The following is a 21,273-nucleotide window of genomic DNA, read 5'->3' as shown; positions in this document are numbered from 1 at the left end:
TGTTTAAAAAATGCTGATGTGGAGGATGGCAGAAGTGCATGCATGCACGCAGGTGGCGTGGTATTAGTTAATACCTACTGGCATGGTATTAGGCACGTACACAGTTTACAGTAGCTATAAAGGCTCAGTGCTGTCCAGAATCCTTGGGCTGTCTCTACCCTAAACTTAACCCCTACCCATAACCCTAACCGAACCATAACATAGCCCTAACCATTTTCAGTGGAGACTCATTCAGGGCAGGTGGGGGCAGAGCCCCACGTGTATAGCAAAAAATAATAATACAAATACAAAATAACATATAAGTTTGCAAACAATGTAATTTTTTGGGGATTTAATTAATAAAGCTGCTGAAAACATGGTCTTTTTTTTTGCTTTCTTGAGTAAGGCAGCTCCAAAATGCATGTATTTCAGCCTAGCTCAGTGCTTTCTGTGGTGGAGGGGCAGCCAGGGAAAATACAAAGGGTATGGGTTGGTAATCTTCTCTAGTTGCGCCATCATTGGCTCCGTGTTCTGTCACTCATCTGGACACTTGTCGCCGCAAAATCTACAGGGAGATCAAGAAAGTTCAGGCACACTTGGGTGCTGCCAAAGATTTACATTAGAAGTGCCCATCAAAGAAGGCTCAAGGTCATAGCCACAGATAAAATAACATCAAATCGCGTTATATCTACCGTAGCTTTGATTGGATTTTTTATATTTCACCTTTATTTAACCAGGTAGGCTAGTTGAGAACAAGTTCTCATTAGCAACTGGCCAAGATAAAGCATAGCAATCCGACACATACAACAACACAGAGTTACACATGGAATAAACAAAACATAGTAAATAATACAGTAGAACAAAAGAAAACAAAAAGTCTATATACAGTGAGTGCAAATGAGGTAAGATAAGGGAGTTAAGGCAATAAATAGGCCATGGTGACGAAGTAATTACAATATAGCAATTAAACACTGGAATGGTAGATGTGCAGAAGATGAATGTGCAAGTAGAGATACTGCTGTGCAAAGGAGCAAGATAAATAAATAAATATGGTATGGGGATGAGGTAGATAGATGGGCTATGTACAGGTGCAGTGATCTGTGAGCTGCTCTGACAGCTGGTGCTTAAAGCTAGTGAGGGAGATATGAGTCTCCAGCTTCAGAGATTTTTGCAGTTCGTTCCAGTCATTGGCAGCAGAGAACTGAAAGGAAAGACGACCAAAGGAGGAATTGGCTTTGGGGGTGACCAGTAAGATATACCTGCTGGAGTGCGTGCTACGAGTGGGTGCTGCTATGGTGACCAGTGAGCTGAGATAAAGCCGGGCTTTACCTAGCAGCGACTTGTAGATAACCTGTAGCCAGTGGGTTTGGCGACGCGTATGAAGCGAGGGCCAACCAACGAGAGCGTACAGGTCGCAATGGTGGGTAATGTATGGGGCTTTGGTGACAAAACGGATGGCTCTGTGATAGACTGTATCGAGTTTTTTGAGTAGAGTGTTGGAGGCTATTTTATAGATGACATCACCGAAGTCTAGGATCGGTAGGATGGTCAGTTTTACGAGGGTATGTTTGGCAGCATGAGTGAAGCATGCTTTGTTGCGATATAGGAAGCCGATTCTAGATTACATTTTGGATTGGAGATGCATAATGTGAGTCTGGAAGGAGAGTTTACAGTCTAACCAGACACCTAGGTATTTGTAGTTGTCCACGTATTCTAAGTCAGAGCCGTCCAGAGTAGTGATGCAGGATGGGCGAGCAGGTGCGGGCAGTGATCGGTTGAATAGCATGCATTTAGTTTTCCCTGCGTTTAAGAGCAGTTGGTGGCCACGGAAGGAGAATGGTATCGCATTGAAGCTCGAATGATCATGTCAACGTCATACTTTCAAAATCGTAGCTAGCAAGCGAGACAAGCAGTCATCATCATGAATCAATCTACTGGCAAATCCTTTTCAAACCTTGTCATATGAAGAGAAATTATAGATAAAACGTATCAGCGCTCATCGGGCCATTGGACATAAACATTACACAAGTTGGAAATCTTAAATTCAACATTGAGTGGTTTGGAAGGAATCAGTGTCTAACTGCAAGCATCGCAAAGCAATCACTTTTTGCTTCCCTTGCCTGCTATTTGGTGGAGAGGGTGCGTGTTCCAAGTCTGGGTTTAAGTCTCTTTTCCAAGCTTCAAAGGATAAACATTCACACGCAACACCATGGGCCAGAAAAACTTGAATACATTGGCCATGCTCTCAATCCTGCATGATTTCTGCCACATTCAAAAAAACTGGAAACTCGGAACTGGGAAATCTAAGACTTGAAGGAGTTCAAGACACCTGGGAACTCTTGAGTGGTCATCCAACTGGGAATTCCAAGTCGGGAACTCGGGCCTCTAAAGAAGGCCAGAAGATCACTGACGTCATGAATTCACCTTGTTTTTTTTCCAGAGTTCCCAGTTGTCTTGAAAGCCCCATAAATCCAAATAATGCCAGAATTTAATGACAACGTTTCATGAAAAACATGTCTTATATGCTGCTGCATAAATTATGTAATATGCCAGGGAGATATGTATACTGTAGCTAAGAAAGTAATACTAAGTGTATGGTGTGTAGTAAGCTGTTAGTAGCCCATGTGCTTCACCCTAATAATTTGGTCCCTTTCCCCCTGAACAGCCTACTGTTCTGACTTGGTGGTGCACATGTAGCCTATAACCTGTTTTAGAGAAATGTCATCATTGAATATTGTAAGAGCTTTCATTGTCTCTTTATATGCCCCCTTTATTTATCATACAGTTATAACTTGGTGTACACGGAGAATACTGTAAGAATGGCCTGTGTTCTGAATTCTGTCGCTGTACACTTCAAAAGTGCTGAACAAATAGTTATATTGACTACATCCGTCCTAGCTCACTCATCAATGTCTTGATCGAAATTACGGATTGCATCTTATCTACTCACCGTTCCCTTATGCCATAGTTTGTATATCTCAGCTGTCAGTAGAAACCACATTTGTTTAAGCAAGACAGCCATATCAGCAATGTTTTTTTAAAAGGCAGTAAATGAGGCTAAATGAACAGTTTCGTTGCCAGACAAGGCTCCGCTGATAACAAGGTGTAGCGGTGCGGTGCTGAAAAGAACGCTCTGCTGTTGGGACAGCTTAATGTAGGCCCTAACAGTTTCTGGGCACTGGTTTTCACCGTTATAGTGCAATTAATGTATTGTTTAGTGTTCTGTAGTGAGTTTTCCCCACCAAGATGTGCATGCTAAAATCGCCACCGACCATTTTACATCAAACTTCAACGGGGTAGGGAAGTCACAAGGATCCCAGATAGCAGGACCGGTATAAAAAGTGCAGCGAAACTCTTACTTGCAAGCACAGTGCAGTACAATATCAACATCAACTGGATGGTCATTTTTCATGGAGAAAAATTGTGTGACTTAATATAGCTATTTCAAATCATTTGTGTGGTAGTTGAAGAAGTAAAAAGTGTTTCAAAGATGCATTCCAGAGGTTTTATATACTTTTTATCCAGTAGTTCTGAAAGTAGAACTCACAAGCCAAAATTGTGTACAACGTCATTCATTTTGTATGATTTGTTACCTCCTGGACAATTGGCCCAGTGTCGTCTGGGTTAGGGGAGAGTTTGGCTGGCAGGGATGTTCTTGCCCATCGCGCACTAGCGACTCCTGTGGCAGGCCGGGCACGCTGACATGGTTGCCAGGTGTACAGTGTTTCCTCCGACACATTGGTGCGGCTGGCTTTTGGGTTAAGCGAGCAGTGTGTCAAGAAGCAGTGCGGCTTGGCTTGGCTTGGCTTGACTGGGTTGTGTTGTGTTGTGTTTCGGAGGACGCACGGCTCTCAACCTTCACCTCTCCCAAGTCTGCACGGGAGTTGCAAGCAATGGGACAAGACTGTATCTACCAATTGGATACCACGAAAAAGGGGTATAAATACACAGGGGCTAATTGGTTACACCTGGAGGGGGGTGGAGACAAGCACAAGACAGGTGAAACAGGTAAGGGTGTGACACCTATTTAATCTCAGAACCTATACCAAGGCAGGACATAGAAACATAACAATCTATTGATAAACAAACAATTTGTCTTTTGCATGCCTGGCCTAATTCCAATAGTTATACTGCAAATAAATGGCGTTATTTTCATAAGAAAAGGTGCATGGAGGAGCCTAAGTAGCCCCGGAACTTCTAGTAGAGGTACATTAAAGTAGTAATAGTTCATGTTTAAGACAGGTAGGCCATGGCCAGGTTAGCTATAGGAAGTGGGGTCACTATTGTAGTTTGATTAGTGAGTGTGAGGGTTGTTATAGCGGGCTATTTTTATGGGTTGGGGTGAGCTGTGTGGCACAATCAGTCTTAAATAAAAGTTAAATGGGCTCTCCCAGTGATTTCATTTGATTGATCAGATTGGAAAAACAGAGAAGCAGACCAAGATTTCATAAGTTTATAGTTTTTATGTAAGTTGTTGGGAAAGTGGACAAAATTGTATTTGTTTGTAAAAGTTGAGAGAAAGTAGTTGATGCAGTTACCAAAACAGCTGTATTGTTGAATTGGTAGAAGATGTTTAACATTCTGATTTCAGATTTAAATAGCAGAGAAGTAAACCCATATTTCACACGTTCTGTGTTTTTACGGCAGATTTTTAATGGAATATCTACATAGGAGTACATAGGCCCATTATCAGCAACCATCACTCCTGTGTTCCAACGGCATGTTGTGTTAGCTAATCCAAGTTTATAATTTTAAAAGGCTAATTGATCATTAGAAAACCCTTTTGCAATTATGTTAGCACAGCTGAAAACTGTTGTGCTGATTAAAGAAGTAATAAAACTGGCCTTCTTTAGACTAGTTGAGTATCTGGAGCATCAGCATTTGCTGGTTCGATTACAGGCTCAAAATGGCCAGAAATAAAGAACTTTCTTCTGACACTTATCCGTCTATTCTTGTTATGAGAAATTAAGGCTATTCCATGTGAGAAATTGACAAGAAACGTAAAATCTCGTACAACGCTGTGTACTACTCCCTTCACAGAACAGCGCAAACTGGCTCATTCGAGTGTCTAGTTTGAGAAACACTCCTCACAAGTCCTCAACTGGCAGAATCATTAAATAGTACCCGCAAAACACCAGTCTCAACGTCAACAGTGAAGAGGTGACTCCGGGATGCTGGCCTTCTAGGCAGAGTTCCTCTGTTCCTCTGTCTACTGTGTTCTTTTGCCCATCTTAATTTTTTATTGGCCAGTCTTTGATATGGCTTTTTCTTTGCAACTCTGTCTAGAAGGCCAGCATCCTGGAGTCGCCTCTTCACTGTTGACGTTAAGACTGGTGTTTTGCGGGTACTGTGTAAGGAAGCTGCCAGTTTAGGACTTGTGAGGCATCTGTTTCTCAAACTAGACACAGTAATGTACTTGTCCTCTTGCTCAGTTGTGCACCCTCTGTAGAGCCTAACGGTCCCAGGTTCGGGCCCAAGGTTCCTGCCATCCAGGACCTTTATCCGCTACAGGATTGGTGGGTCCCCCGCAGGACAGTTGAGCTAACGTAGCATGAGGTTGTAAGCAATAACATTTCCCAGGACATAGAAATATCTGATATAGGCAGAAATCTTAAATTCTTGTTAATCTAACTGCACTGTCTAATTTACAGTAGTTATTAAAGTGAAATAATACCATGCTATTGCTTGAGGAGAGTGCACAGTAATGAACTTGAAAAGTTATTAATAAACCAATTATTAAGCACATTTGGGCAGTCTTGATACATCATTTTGATCAGAAATGCAATGGTTCATTGGATCAGTCTTAAACTTTGCACATACACTGCTGCCATCTAGTGGCTAAAATCTCAATTGCTCCTGGGCTGGAATAATACATTATGGCATTTCTCTTGTGTTTCAAAGATGGTACAAAAAAATACACAAAAACACATAATTTTTTCTTTGTATTATCTTTTACCAGATCAAATCTGTTATTCTCCTACATTCATTTCACATTTCCACAAACTGATTCAACTCCTGGTATCATATGAACACACATTAGCTTTAAACCTGAAAATGTATGAACAGTTCTAACAGTATGGGGTCACATGGGTTGCAGAGGGGGTTTGTTATTACGCTGATAAATGACAATATTGTTCCGGACCTTTGCCACCTAGGAAATTTGTGTGCCCGGACCGTCTCAAATAGTACTTGAGTATACCCCTGCTTTAGGCCTACAACACATAAATGGCTCCTAGCCTTCCATGCATAAGGCTACTTTCTGTCTCTAACACTAAAATTGAAACTAAATAATGTAAAAACAAAATATGTTTTTATCAAACTGAACTCAAACTATTAAGCTGAATAAAAACGATCAAATCAAGTCTGAAAACTAACTGAAACTGAACTGACCTTCAAATCAAATCAAAAAATGAACAGAAATAAAAAGTAATAGAAAATCACAAAACTATAATAACCTTGCTCCATATGCATTGCTAATCAATCACCTAATTCATCAGTGTGCACACACTGACATTGCAGCTGTAGCTAATTTTGAGAGAGTCGACTCTGATAGCAACCCCCCAAAGTCCTGGTGTTATTATGTTATGTTAGTTGATGTGGTTCCTAAAACAGCTGTACCTCTTGATTGGTAGAAGATAATTCTGTTCTGATTTCAGGTTTGAATAGCAGGAAGTAAACCAATATGTCATACCCTCTACATTTTGTTCTAAAGTGCTGGGAAAGTGCTACACAGTAAGTTAGAAATAAAGAAAATGTGTTGCTGTCTATCACATTTGCAGACATTTATTCTGTCATGAAGACATCAATAAAAGACGGAAGATTGTTTCACTGCAAGGACACTTTTTAATATATCAGAAGCAATAAATATTCACATCTCAATTCTCTACTCTTCCAGTTAATACTTACTACATACACAAATTAAATTCTTAAGATCATGTTTAAAATAATATCAATTTGTTCTCTGACATACAAACACTTAATTACTGCAATTTATTCTCTCACCCTCAGTCTAAAATAAAAAATTATTCAATATTCAAACCAAAGTCCCCTACTCATCTTTCTCTCTCACACACGCACGCACAAACACGCACGCACGCACGCACACACCTCAATTTAATATGTACATTCAGATTTATACAGTACAATCCATTCAATAAGTGCAGATATATTCATGCAAGAGGGGTCACAAAGGGACAATACAGAGGGAATTATGCAGGAAAAAGCCAACAAAAAAAACTTCAACCTCAACCTCCCCTAAAACCTTACATTTTTCTCTGACTACCCATATTCTTGTTCTGGCTTTTAACATTAATCTGTCTCTTCTTTGTCCCCAAGTATTGTCTAGCATGTATAACTACAATTCACCATCCTAAATCTAAATGATTCCCTTTATCCTGAAACACTAATCCCTTGTTCAATCTACCATTGTTCAAACACAGTGCAATAGAAGGACAGAGAGAGGAAGTAAGAAAGGTGGTCAACAGAGATGAGAAGATTAACAAACCTGTTTGATCTAATGACAAGCCCATTCAGTAAGGGTGCTGGGGTGTAGGCTATTAGAGTTCTCTGAGGACTGCCAAGGGGGTATGTGAGGAGGGTGTTTAAAATAATGCCATTTTTGACTTTAAGACACCAAGTGTGCAAAACCACAAAACTATATTACAAAGCGTGCTTGTTCAAAGACATAGACCATCCAAACACACGCCATGTGAGAAACTCTCTCAACAAGACCAGATGCTTCTGAGTGAGTCCCATGATAACAGGGAGGATAACAGGGAGGACATAAACGACAGGGTCACCAATGAAATGAGGATCATTGTCCATGAACAGGTAAAAGGTCAAAGCCCTTAAGGGGATCTTTCAGAGGGGTCTGAGGCGGGAAAGCATATTCATTCATATGCATTTTGACTCCAATTAACCATTTTTTTGGGGACATTGTGCAACTACTAGTTCACACAATCACCAGTCTCCTAAAAATAAACAGACAACATTGAGGGAGATACAGGGTACACAACTCTCTAAGAACAAAAATTGTCCTAAATATGAACTAATATTGTTAACATTCAATAATAATAACTGAAAATAGAAGTTATCAATGGAACCATCATAGAGAACAAAAATAAATCACACTTTATAACACCCTCATTACATACAAGTATGAGGGAATGAATAAGTGTATATATCCTCTGTATAGTATTTTTTTTTTTTAAATCAATCAAACATCTGTAATATCTAATTAATCACTGGATCAAAACAGTTATGTTAGTAGACAATATTCATCATACTCAGCAATTACATATGTAACATTTATACAACAAAAAATATTATTGGTAGCATCATTAATCCACACACCCTATAGGGAATGCATGTAAATCCTATGAAACCAGCTGACTTCTCTTTACATGTAAAAGACCATAGAGCCTAAGACTGCCATTGAACCGTGAGTCATAAAAGCTGAAGACAAAAGCAAATGTCTCTGAGGTCTACTTTAAAAAAAGGATACCTTTCAGTGATGAAGACCTGCCGTGGGAATTGACAAACCTATTATGAAGCTGAATAAATTATTGCAAAATCGAGGGGATTCTTTTTGCAACTATCCTCAATGGCTGTTTACAACGCACAACCCTGCTGGAATGTATTTAGTGGTGAAGTCTTTTTCATATCCAGGTGGGTGGAGATGGTCTTTCTGCTGGTCAGCAATGTCCTTCTCTCAACAACACCAGAACATAATCTTGCGTGTTTTCATCGTCAGATTTGCCCCATTCATAACGTTGCACGATTACATGTTGGTACTTTATGTTTAAAACACTCTCAAGCTCATGTCTTGGCAAAGTCCAGAGTTTCAAATAATACTTCAGACAGTGAAACACTGGGTACAGGCCCCTCTACTGTACATTTACAACCAGCATCAGTTCTATGGCTAGAGAAATTGTTGATTTTGTGTGTGTGTGTGTGTTTTAATGGTTTTTCCTGCCTGCCGCCAACTTCAACATCATTGCTCCTACCTGTGACTCTCCCTTATGAGTTTGTGTGCTGAGAGCTGATAGAGTTCACCTGAGAAACTTATTTGCCTATATCCAAACTTATTTGTGTGCCTACATTTATGTGGGCATTGCTTTATGTGTGTTTATTCTTCCTGTGTGTCTTGTATGTGTTCAGGTATATGCATGTAATTTATCTCCAACTCTCTTTCCTTTGCTCTCTCGGTCTACATGTGTGGGAAGCGGAGGTGAAAGTAGCAGAGACGAAATAAGTTGCGTTTCTTCTTGTCACTGGCGCTGTTGTTACTGCTGCTGCTGTCCTGCTCACCTCTACAAGCCCTGGCTCTATCCCTGTCCCTAGCTCCGCCCCCTTCCTCCATCCTGCCCTCTGACCTCTGCCTTCTGTGGCCCCACGTTCTGCTGCTCACACCACCGTGCTGATCCGGTTGATAGGTTTGGATTTGGAGCTGCCCCCTGTGCCTGTCGCCCCAGGTCCCGTCACCTGGGGCCCCTGCTGAGGCTGACCGGGGTGCTGGGGGGGGTGAGGGCAAAGAGGCATAAGAGGGATAAGGGGGGTAGAAGGGGGGGGTAAAGGGGAGTGGGGTGGGGGAGGGGGGATAGAAGAGAGAGGAGGGTACAGGGGCTGATACTGGGCGGCGGGCACAGCGTGATGGGTGTTGACGGAAGCAGACGGCTGCTGATGCTGATGTTGGTGGGGCAGCGTGCCAAAGATGAAGCGAGATTGATGTGGGTGGGGGGCGGGGTGCGGCGCGGCACTGAGGGGGTGCCCGGGGTGGGTGTGGGAGTGTGCGTGGGGGTGCGGGTGGGAGTGAGACAAAGTCAGAGGAGGTTTGCCTGGCATGGCGCCCGCCCTGATAGAGTGTGTGGGCTGTGTGTGGTACATGGTGAACTGGGGGTTCTGAGAATGTTGGGAGTGAGGAGAAAGGGGGGGAGGACAGCCCACCACCATGTTGCTGTAGCGACCCTGCATGCCATGCTGGGAAAGCTGGGAGAGATGGGCCAGCTGCTGGAGCTGGGTGTGAGGGGGGCCAATAGGAGGGCGACAGGGGAACGGCCCTCTCTGAAGGATATGAGGGGGCACGCCCCCGCCTGGCAAGGGAGGAGGGCCAGCTTGGACGTGGTAGCGATGGTGATGGTAGTAGGGAGGAGGGGGCTGCACAGCGGCCGTGTGGCAGTACTGAGCATGCAGGGCCTGGATCTTGGAAGGGCCCCCCTCCGACTGGCACAGAGATGATGGGGAGTGAGGAGGGGGCCCTCCCGTAGTGGGTGGGGGGACAGGGGCGGGGTAGGGTGGCCCCGGTGGTATAAGGGGACTTGGCGGCTTGACGCGTTTGCTGCCGAATAGAGAGCCCAGGAAGGAGCCCGTATTGCCCCCCCCAGGGCCGCTCCCCACCCCCGCTCTCTCTACACTGCTGGGAACCCCCCCAACTCCCGTCCCAGCAGCGGTGTGTTGTTGCCCCGGCCCACCCCCCACTCCCGTTCCGGGGCTCAGGATGGGGCGATGCGGCCGGTAGTCTTCTGTAGGGTAGCAGCCTGGGACCACGCCCGGAACCGGGTAACGCTGGTGCGGCTGGGGGCTGCTAATGATGGAACCCTGAGGAAGACAGAGGAAGAGGAAGGAGAGTTGAGAAGGAGTTCTGGAAAGGAAGTAATTCATGCATATGACATCCTATCAGAATGCCTTGGACAAATCACCGAAACACTGCAATGACAAACACCACAACACCTGCAAACCAACAACAAACCAATTAAATGTTTTTTTTTGACAATGAGAGAATGGAGAAGAACAAGTGTTGAGAACAAGAACATGCACAGGCTGTTGTGAGAGCACAGAGGTATGAAAAGCTCATTCCAGAACACACGCATGCACATGTCAGTCACACACATAAAACACACAGAGCATGCTGAGGAAGGGGTCATGGATGAGGACGAGGGGAGAGACTAGGCGTTTATGGCACTATTAAAGGGATATACTGGGATGGCTATGTTTGAGGTATACTTATTAAAGGGGCAGGTACACCATTCAGTTTGTCCATTCAGACTTACTTCCATGGTACTGTCGAGGGAGCCAACACTGTTTCTGCGACCACGTTTCCCTGCACCCAGCCAGGAAGAGGCAGGTTACGAAAGAGAGGAAATAGAGTAACAGAATGTTGCAGAGTGGGGTTGCAGAGAGGTGACAGATTTGACTTTCAGAAGCTAGTGTTCTTTCATGTGCCAGAGATAATAGAACAAGATGAGACCAGAAGAAGCAAAGGAAGAATCTCAAGCAGCCCCATGGGCAAGGTACCCTCTACTCTCAGTGTCCAGACATTAGTGTCTGAAGAATTTCTATGAATCCTTATAAAGATCACAGTCAGTCAGTAAAAAGAGCATATAGAATATCTCTATTAAACGGCAGGATTACTGAGAGTATTTTATTAGCATAAGACACCATTTCCAGGAAGTGGTTTGTATGTACTTTCTATATATATACTACAGTTCAAAAGTTTGGTGTCACTTAGAAATGCCCTTGTTTTTGAAAGAAAATGTAATTTTTTTGTCTATTAAAAATAACATAAAATTGATCAGAAATACAGTGTAGACATTGTTAATGTTGCAAATGACTATTGTAGCTGGAAACGGCAGATTTTACATAGGTGTACAGAGGCCCATTATCAGCATCCATCACTCCTGTGTTCCAATGTCATGTTGTGTTAGCTAATCCATGTTTGTCATTTTTAAAGGCTAATTGATCATTAGAAAACCCTTTTGCAATTATGTTAGCACAGCTGAAACTGTTGTTCTGATTAAAGAAGCAACACAACTGGCCTTCTTTAGACTAGTTGAGTATCTGGAGTATCAGCACTTGTGGGTTCGATTACAGGCTCAAAAGACCTTCCTTTCTTTTTCTTTACAGAGTTGCAAAGAAAAAGCCATATCTCAGACTGGCCAATAAAAATAAAAGATTAAGATGGGCAAAAGAACACAGACACTGGACAGAGGAACTCTGGAGTTGCCTCTTCACTGTTGATGTTGAGACTGGTGTTTTGCGGGTACTATTTAATGAAGCTGCCAGTTGAGGACTTGTGAGGCGTCTGTTTCTCAAACTAGACACTAATGTACTTCTCCTCTTGCTCAGTTGTACACTGGGGCCTCCCACTCCTCTTTCTATTCTGGTTAGAGCCAGTTTGTGCTGTTCTGTGAAGGGAGTAGTACACAGCGTTGTACGAGATCTTCAGTTTCTTGGCAATTTCTCGCATGGAATAGCCTTCATTTCTCAGAACAAGAATAGACTGACGAGTTTTGGAAGAAAGTTCTTTGTTTCTGGCCATTTTGAGCCTGTAATCGAACCAGCAAATGCTGATGCTCCAATTTTATTGCTTCCTTAATAATCAAAACAACAGTTTTCAGCTGTGCTAACATAATTGCAAAAGGGTTTTCTAATGATCAATTAGCCTTTTAAAATGATGAACTTGGATTAGCTAACACAACGTGCCATTGGAACACAGGAGGGGATGGTTGCTGATGATGGGCATATGTAGATATTCCATAAAAAACAACATTAACAATGTCTACACTGTATTTCTGATACATTTTATGTTATTTTAATGGAATTTTTTTTGTGCTTTTCTTTCAAAAACAAGGACGTTTCTAAGTGACCCCCAAAATGTTGAACGGTAGTGTATGTGTGTGTGTTTTCTTGTGCGTCTGTTTGTGTGTGTATGTTTTACCTCCATCTGATAGGTCTCGGAGAGATGAGCTGAGCGCAGAGCGTTTGAGTCCCTCTCCCGCAGAGTAGTTGTCATCTAGACTGGGCCTTCCCAGGGTGCCGTTCGCCACCTCACCCTTCACACCCACTCCACCTCCGACCAAGCCGGTCAGCAGGCCAGTCCGCATCACGCCTTTCTGCTTCTCCAACTCGGCTACGGAGAGAAAGAGAGATTGAGAGGAAGACCGAGAGAAGAAGATTGACAATAGAAATAGTTCATACACATCACTACCTTTCTTCCTGTTTTTCACTTACAGGTGGATAGGGTAAGATGCAGGAAAGCAATAGTTACTCTACTACACCTTCGAGCCACACACAGCCATAGTTCCCCATAATGACCAACAGGGGGAGGTGTACTCACACTCCACTCTGTACTTCTCCATCTCCTGCACCTCAGCGATACTCTCTTTAAGGTCACTGACAAAGCGGGTGCGGTCCTGCTGGCTGGGAGCCATAAACACGATAAGGACCTTCCTCTCTCCACCCAACACTGCTGAGGTCAGACGGATACCGTGGGGGTAGTCTGGGTGACAGAGACAGACAGAGAAAGGGAATCATGTAAAAACATAACATTTACCATCTGGCTGTTAACTTCATGACCTATGTTGACAGACAGAGACACACACAGAGTGAAACGAGAGTGAACTCATTCAAAGATACGAGAGGAGCATATTCATCAACTCAATAGAGGGAGAGAAAGAGTACAGAGCGTACAGAGAAGAAAACTACTGATAAGTAAATGTGCAGATGTCTGGAGGGGTTTAGTGTTGAATATGAGGAAGAGGCAGAGGAGGAAACAGGCTCTCACATGAGTTCTGGAACATGTGGACTTGCATCTCCACCAGAGGGAAGGACTGTCTGAAACTGTACGTCACAGAAGTCTTCTTCTTCTGGAAAATCTTAGTCACCTGAGAAGGCACATGGAGAACATGTGGTTGTAAACGGAGGAGAAAAGAGAACATTATACATATTTCTACATTGTTTAGGATAGCCTGATGGTCTCCAACTCTCCATACGCATTAGCAGGAGGCTCTCATAGGAGTTCCCATTGTTAGGAGGATGCGTTAGGAAGCCTCACCACCAGCAGGTCGTTGAACAGGAAGACCTCCCGTTGGTGAACTCCTGTCCTCTGGGGTCGGTTGGGGTCAGGCACCTCATAGAGCTGACAGCAGCATACCAGCCTGCGGTGTGGCAGAGACATCACCTACACAAAACACAAAGAAAGAAAATAGTTCAGTATTACATCTCCCTAAGGCTGAGCAGTAACAGCTTCTGTTACAGCTTGTCAATGCAGTCACACATAGCAACAACACATAGTACCACAGATGTTGACAGGCTAAACAGGGAAATGACACGGGGCTACAGTTACATTTCAAGCCCAGACAACTCACAGGCTTTTTGCCTACTATGACTCTCTCTACCGCCTGCACTTGGGACACGTGGTCGTCGTTGGTCCTTAGCTCCCACTTCTGGATGCGCTGGTAGATCCCAACCAATAGATCCCTGGGAATGTCCTGGCCGTTGTCCACTCCTGGTAGACACACAGGGAAAGAGAGAGGCTGTTAATGCGTTAAACGTGCCTACATCCGTCTACTTCCTGCTGTGTTTAAATATTTTGCTCATTTGATTGAAAAAAAACTATTTGATGGAAAGTGTCTTGCGTTATGTGTGTCTGGGAGGTAGCAGGCTCATTTTTATGTTTACAACTCATACAACCCAAAGGACGAGACAAACGCAGTGGAAATAGCCATCACTGATCACAGTGTACTGCCATGTTATAGTCTGGGGGCCAGCCTGAGAATCTTGTTTCTCACATGAGGACCTTAAGTTCAATGTTACTCGGAGTGTTTTGTTTGTGTGCATGTTTATGGATCTGCTTGTTCCAACTGCACCTCTGAGGTTCTTGATGAAGTCCTCTATCTTCATCTTCCTCTCTGCCTTGACGTTGGGGCTGTACATATCCGTGTTGAGGAGGATGATGGCGAAGGCCAGGATGAAGATGGTGTCTGGATTCTGGAACTGGCGTACCAGCGTCGGATTACACACACAGTACCGCTGACTGGGGGAGAAAGGTGAACACGTTTCAAGTACTTTCAAGAGAGAGTAGTAGTGTAGATTTAAGAACAACAACACACATTCTCACTGTACATTCAATCTATTTCCACAGAGTGTCTAACAACACAATAGACACATGAGTTGACCTATTGAACACACCTGAAAGCTTCTATGAGCCTCTCTACTTTCTGGGCTTCTCCTTGAACTCTAATCTGGGCCTGGAACTTCCTCAAAGCATCGTCCAGGTCCATACCTGAGAAGTCCATCTCGTCCACCACACAGCTACAACACACACAGGAGACACAGTCACTACTGTAACAGTAGCCTCTCCAATTACTTCTAGTAATCTCCTATTTACTGTATACTCCCATTCGGAATCCTCCCCCTCTCCGTCGCTCATTCCCTTACTCCAGTACGTCCTTGTTGAACTGTTTCTGCCGGTTGCCGAGGAATTCTCCGATCATCTGTCTGCTAAGGCCCTTCCTCTCCAGGATGAAGCGAGCGATCCCGACCGGAGTGTCGGACACAAAGCCTCTCTCAATCAGGTACTGTATCCCTTTTTCTGGCTTCCTGAGAATCACAAAGACCAATCAGACAATGACAAATCACAAGAGAACGACTCCCAATTCCCTCTCGGTGACACTATATCCTGACTTTTCCTGTTTTGAAGGTTTTACATTCAAGGATTGTGATATGTGGTTGTTTTACATAGTTTAAATGTCAAATATAAATGGATTGCAAAAGTCTTACTTGTTGAATAGGTTGAGTCCGATGCGGTACTGGCGTCTTTGCACCACGTCGTTGTTGAATGGCGGTGAGTCCCAGCTGTGTCTACTCTCTCTCTGGTAGGTCTGCTTGCCCAGAGGGGGTAGGGGCTCCCTCAGGCTGTCCTGAGACGAGGAGCCAGAGCTGCAGTTCACCGTCTCGTTGGAGTTGGTGGTGGAGTTGAGAGAGTCGTTGTCCCCGTCAGATAGACAGGGCTGCTCCAGGCCACCAGGGGGCAGCGCAGCAGAGGAGGAGGAGGACAGGGGGGTAGTGGGGGGCTGCTGGGGGGAAGAGGAGGACGAGGGGGTGTCTGGGTACTGGTGGTGGTGGTGAGGGTGGTGGTGATGGTGGTGTGCCACGTGGTGGGGGATTTGAGTGGGCAGGGGGGGGCCCCGGCCGGGGGCGCGGGTCTGGCCCTGAGCTGCAGCTGTAGAGACAGAGCGGGGAGTGTTAGGGGAGTGTTTGAGTGTTCCCTGAGGAGAGCCCGCTCCTCCCGCTGGCTCCTGCTCGTAGATCTGTCTGCTGAGGGAGCCACGGTCCGAGCGGTCGCTCATGTCCACGGAGCTGTCGCTGGGGGGCTCGATGGTGAGCAGGGGCAGGTGGGCGCCCCTCAGACGGTAGTCTCGACACTCTGTGCAGGGAGTGCTACGACGGCTGTTACTGCTACCCCCTCCCTCAGTGTCCCTGCTGTCCTCACGGGCCCCCACGCCTCCCCCAGGGCCCCAGTACTCAGTGTCTGTGCTGCTGGGGGCCCGGTCCAGTGAGAGGGGCGAGGAGGGCATGCAATCGTCCATGTATAGAGTGACATCACTGTAGGAGGTGGCTGTGCTGTCTCCGTGCATGCTAAGGCCCCCTCCCCCTCCCCGGGGTCTCTCACACACGCCTCTCTGAGAGGAGGGGTTACTGCTGCTGCTCCACACACACTCCCCAAAGTCTTCCTGGGAGTCATCCCGCCCGCTACGGCAGGTCAGGGCGGTGTCCATGGAGTCAGCCAGGGACTTCACCTGAACGGCACATGGAGGGAGAGGATAGAACATCTTAGTACAGTAAGGGACAGATATTCAACCTGCAGTATGACAAAACAGAGACTCAAGCAGGAATAGAATCTCTAACTGAGAATTGATTTAACTAGTCACTTGATTCAACATATCACTGCTGTAGCGAATGCACCAGATGACTGACCAACCTGTTTGGTGAAGGAGTCCTCCAGGTGTGTGTAGTCTCCTGTCCTCTCTGCGTCAGGTGAATGAGGAGGGCCGATGCCCACGCTGTGTGTGAAGTTCGTCTGTGTTCCGGTCCCCTGCTGCTGCGGCTGGCGGTCGTCAAACGAGTACTGCAGCCGCATGTTGGACAGGATGATGCGTCGCGTCATGCGGCTCTCGGACGCCGAGCTGCGGAGGCGCTCAAAGTTCTTGTTCATGCGGTACTGGCGGAAGGCCGTCTGGATGGTCCGGGCTGCTCTGCGGCTCACAAAGGAGCCACCATACTTCCTCTCCAACATCTCCACCTGGCAGAGGAGACAGGACAGAGGACAGAGGAGTTATAGACAGGGCTACCACAACACTCACTGCCAGTAAAGTAATGCATGTTATCACGCTTGTTGTTTCTCTCTCTCTCTACACACAACACAAACAACATGGAGTTCAAACCATACAGTACAGACACATTTTGTATACCCACGCCCACACCCCGGGGTACCTTCTTGTCCTGCAGGTCTGTGGAGAGCTCATAGCTGTCAGAGAGACTGGCCTTGCACCTCTTGTTCTCCTCCTCCTCCTGCTTGCGGAGGGCCAGGCTGGCAGGCTGATGGCGTGTTCGCAGTGCCCAGGCAAGGCTTGCCGAGCTGGGAGGGGCCACGCACGGAGGCCCCCGAGGGCCTGGAGGACCAGGACCACTGCTGCTGTCACTGTAGCGCTCTGTGCCACGCAGGTACGCTGTGGTCTGGCTGTAGGGGCCGTCTGAGTGGGCCCCGGGAGGCTCCGCACACTGGGTCTCTGTTTCCACACTGTGGGGACAGAAGGATGAATGAGAGGGGAAAGGGCTTGATGAAAAAGGGACATACTTAACTTAGTCATCTCCAGCCCCAAACACAGATGTATTGTCCCTCACAGGTAAGTCACTCACATGTAGAAATTAGACCAGCGTGGCAGGAAACTTCTCCTGCTGGATCTCATGAGGGAAGAGGACCAGACTTACACACAGTCACACTGGCACTTTGTACCTCTCACCACAACAAAGATCAGAATTTACACAGCTACTGTATATATGTGTTTTATCATGTGCAGCAACCCTTCCAGTCACACCAATGGTAATAGAACATGATCGGAGCAGAACTTCCCATTCCTCCAAAATGTTCCTTGCACTGGAGCTGACAGAATCACGTGTTGTTTCCTGCCTTGTGAACCAAAGTCTCTGCCCTCTCACTCCCTCTCTGACCCTTCTCTCTCTTTCTGTACCCTCTCTATCCCTCTTTGTTTGTCCAGGCCGGAAAACTCCCTGTGCAGTTAATGTACTACTGAGTTTAGTACCATTGTTCAGACTTCTCCCTCTCTCTGTCTCACATTCTCTCTCTGTCATACATTAAAATAACAGGTACAAAAACAAAAACATTAGGGCAGTCATTAGCCACAAACACATTTCACTGCCAGTGCCACATACCACTCATTCCACACCTGTCTGGAAAGACCAGGTGTTTACAATAACAGCCAATCGCATGCACGCATAGGACTGCACTTTTGACAAATAGATTATGAAACAGACACATACACACGAACGCTAACTTTTCCCACTAGGCCTGTACAGTACTACAACACACACTTGTCTGACCTACTGTATGTAGCCTACAGAGCTGCATCTCTCCACACAGACATGTACAGACAGGCTAAGCAGCCAGCCTCCTATCCAGCCCAATAGTCCCCTCAGGCCCTGATCTTCCAGGAAATCCAACAGCTATTCCACTGTCCTGCTCTCTATCCTATGTAGCAACAGTCACCCAGAGAGCTAGTCGGCCAGTCCGTCAGTGAGTAACCACCTCACCACAGTCACAAGTCACATGCCCCTGCCTTGACTTCCTCCCTTTCCTTGCCACACCCACTCTGCCCAGGCGCTGCCCTCTGGTTCTTACTCACTTCCTGAAAAAAACATAACGACAGAGCAGAGGCCCAAGGAAACAGAAACTGGGGCAGCATGCAAATGTATGTGGGCAAAGCTTTATTCAGACTATAAAACCTTAGCCCAAGTGTTGACAACATGCTCTGTAGGAATAGGGCACAACAATTAGAAAAGTTATGTTCTTTCTCTCTCTATTTGGTCCTCCCTTCTTCCTGTTTCTCTCCTTCTCTTCCCCTGAGAAGCAGTGGTTTCCTGTGGTTGGTGTGAAGCTGACAGAAAATATATGACGTGGGGTAAGTAACACTGGAGGACTATACAATTAGAACAGGGCAAACAACACCAATGATCCTTACACAACCACAGTAGACACATTAGTTAAGGTTGAGGATAATATGTTATTTGTGTAATAGAGTGTTGCTGTTACAACCATCATGTGCACACATGTCATAGTGGGTTTTCAACAGCATTTCCTGTTCCCCAGAAATACACGGTTTCCTCTGATTAAAAAAAGGGTGAAACAAGGCAATAATACTGTGAAAGGCTGTTTGAACACAGGGAACCATAGCATGTCATGTACTAACAACAGTAGTCACAATGACTGGAGCCAGCTGTATAGAGACACAACTCTGACCACTCCACCACCACCTCTAAAAATGTTAGTGGCCAATATATCTGTTACATTTGTATCAGTGGAGGCTGCTGAGGGGAGGGCGGCTCATAATAATGGCTGGAACGGAGTAAATGGAATGGCATTAAACACATGGTACCATTCCACTAATTATAGCCATTACCACGAGCCGCCTTCCCCAATTAAGGTGCACCAAACCTTCTGTGATTTGCACTATACTTCACGTTGCATATGGCCAAGTAATATAAAGATAACTACCTTCTACTCTATTTATGTTTGTTCAGACTTCCCTAAAAATGTACCGCAATATCCTCTTGATAAGCTCTGGAGATCAGATCTCTAGCTTCAGTGAAAATCACTTTCAATATTTCCACTCTTTCTAATCATATTTAACCGGTCGAAAGTTTTAGAACATCTACTCATTCAAGGGTTTGTCTTTATTTTTACTATTTTAGAATAATAGTGAAGACATCAAGTGAAGATACCAAAACTATGAAATAACACATATGGAATCATGTAGTAACCAAAAAAGTGTTAAACAAATCAAAATACATTTTACATTTTAGATTCTTCAAAGTAGCCACCCCTTGCCTCAATGACAGCATTGCACACTCTTGGCGTACTCTCAACCAGCTTCACCTGGAATGCTTTTCCAACAGTCTTGAAGGAGTTCCCACATATGCTGAGCACTTGTTGGCTGCTTTTCCTTCACTCTGCGGTCCGACTCATCCCAAACCATCTCAATTTGATTGAGGTTGGGGGATTGTGGAGGCCAGGTCATCTGATGCAGCACTCCTTCACTCTACTCCTTGGTCAAATAGTCCTTACACAGCCTGGAGGTGTGTTGGGTCACTGGTCATATCATATATAATATCATATTTTTGTCACATCATGTGATTTTTGTCACATATGATATCATATTTTTGTCACATCATATATGATATCATACTTTTTGTCACATCATATATGATATCATATTTTTGTCATATCATATATAATATCATACTTTTTGTCACATCATATATGATATCAGATTTACTTGATGTAACATCATCTCTTACTCCATTTCTTTCTCTGCCCCCGCAGCCTCACAAATGGAGAAACTGAGAAGGAAGAGGGGGTTGCTTAGTGACGGTTGCTGTGAGACCTATGTGGGCGGAGAGGCAGTTGAGGGATGAGAAGCACTGTTGCCATGACGATGGATTATTAACACCGTTTAGGTCGGTGTAGATGCATTGTGGGCCGCGAGTGACGGACGGTCATCATGAGCATAATGCTACAAGTGTGTGTTACAACGAATCTACTCAGTGTGTATACACACAGCACATAAATATATAGCACTGAGCAGGCTACTGTAGTTAGTCACACAAACAGATAGCAAACTCACGCACCCAGTCTCTATTGCAGGTCTGTCTTCCATCTGACACATAAATAGTATACAATTTACCACTGTGCACCACGAGAGTGCTCCTTTTATGGAGTGGAAAACATGGACAGTTGGTGACAAAGCCACACAGTTATACACCAAAAGATAGGGACACCACGCCGGCTGCCACATCACACAGGAGGACTCAGATGGCCTTTTAACGCCTGGCTCCCAGGCATATCCAAACCTAGGTCGCATCATATCACACATGAAAACACAACATACTTAACTATGCTTTCTAGGCTACTTATGATAACCCTCTGAACATCCTTGCTCTCATTTAACTCCTCCCCTCCCAAAGGCCTTCTCTGCTCTCCTCATCTCAATTTGATACCCCTGCTGTTGCAACTCCTCCTGTGAGTGTTATATCGTTTGGGAGGCAGGTAGGCTAGCAGTTAGAGCTTTGGGCCAATAACTGAAAGGTCGCTGATTCTAATACCTGAGCCTACAAGGTGAAAAATCTGTCTGTGCCCTTGAGCAAGGCACTTTACCCTAATTTGTTCCAGGGGTGCCGTACTACGATGGCTGACACTGTAAAACAACACATTTCACTGCA

General features: G+C 45.1%; 1 protein-coding gene across 1 annotated transcript in view; it reads right to left on the bottom strand.

Moving 5' to 3' along the window:
• Window positions 1-6,802: 6,802 nt before the first annotated feature.
• LOC139367326 (uncharacterized) overlaps window positions 6,803-21,273 on the bottom strand; it is a 96,749-nt gene continuing 82,278 nt past the window's right edge. The window contains exons 20-32 of the mRNA XM_071105539.1: window positions 17,251-17,557; window positions 16,739-17,059; window positions 15,538-16,556; window positions 15,196-15,357; window positions 14,947-15,069; window positions 14,625-14,791; window positions 14,124-14,263; window positions 13,811-13,936; window positions 13,541-13,640; window positions 13,094-13,255; window positions 12,695-12,886; window positions 11,028-11,077; window positions 6,803-10,575 (exon numbers count right to left, since the gene is read on the bottom strand). Coding sequence (XP_070961640.1) covers window positions 9,385-10,575; window positions 11,028-11,077; window positions 12,695-12,886; window positions 13,094-13,255; window positions 13,541-13,640; window positions 13,811-13,936; window positions 14,124-14,263; window positions 14,625-14,791; window positions 14,947-15,069; window positions 15,196-15,357; window positions 15,538-16,556; window positions 16,739-17,059; window positions 17,251-17,557 — 4,060 coding nt within the window. The 3' untranslated portion in view covers window positions 6,803-9,384. The remainder of the gene's footprint in view (window positions 10,576-11,027; window positions 11,078-12,694; window positions 12,887-13,093; window positions 13,256-13,540; window positions 13,641-13,810; window positions 13,937-14,123; window positions 14,264-14,624; window positions 14,792-14,946; window positions 15,070-15,195; window positions 15,358-15,537; window positions 16,557-16,738; window positions 17,060-17,250; window positions 17,558-21,273) is intronic.

Source organism: Oncorhynchus clarkii, chromosome 16, assembly GCF_045791955.1.
Source record: "Oncorhynchus clarkii lewisi isolate Uvic-CL-2024 chromosome 16, UVic_Ocla_1.0, whole genome shotgun sequence".
In the NCBI taxonomy this organism is placed as follows: domain Eukaryota; kingdom Metazoa; phylum Chordata; class Actinopteri; order Salmoniformes; family Salmonidae; genus Oncorhynchus; species Oncorhynchus clarkii.
Note: the sequence above shows the minus strand (reverse complement) of the source record. Positions and strands in the feature narration are given on the sequence as shown.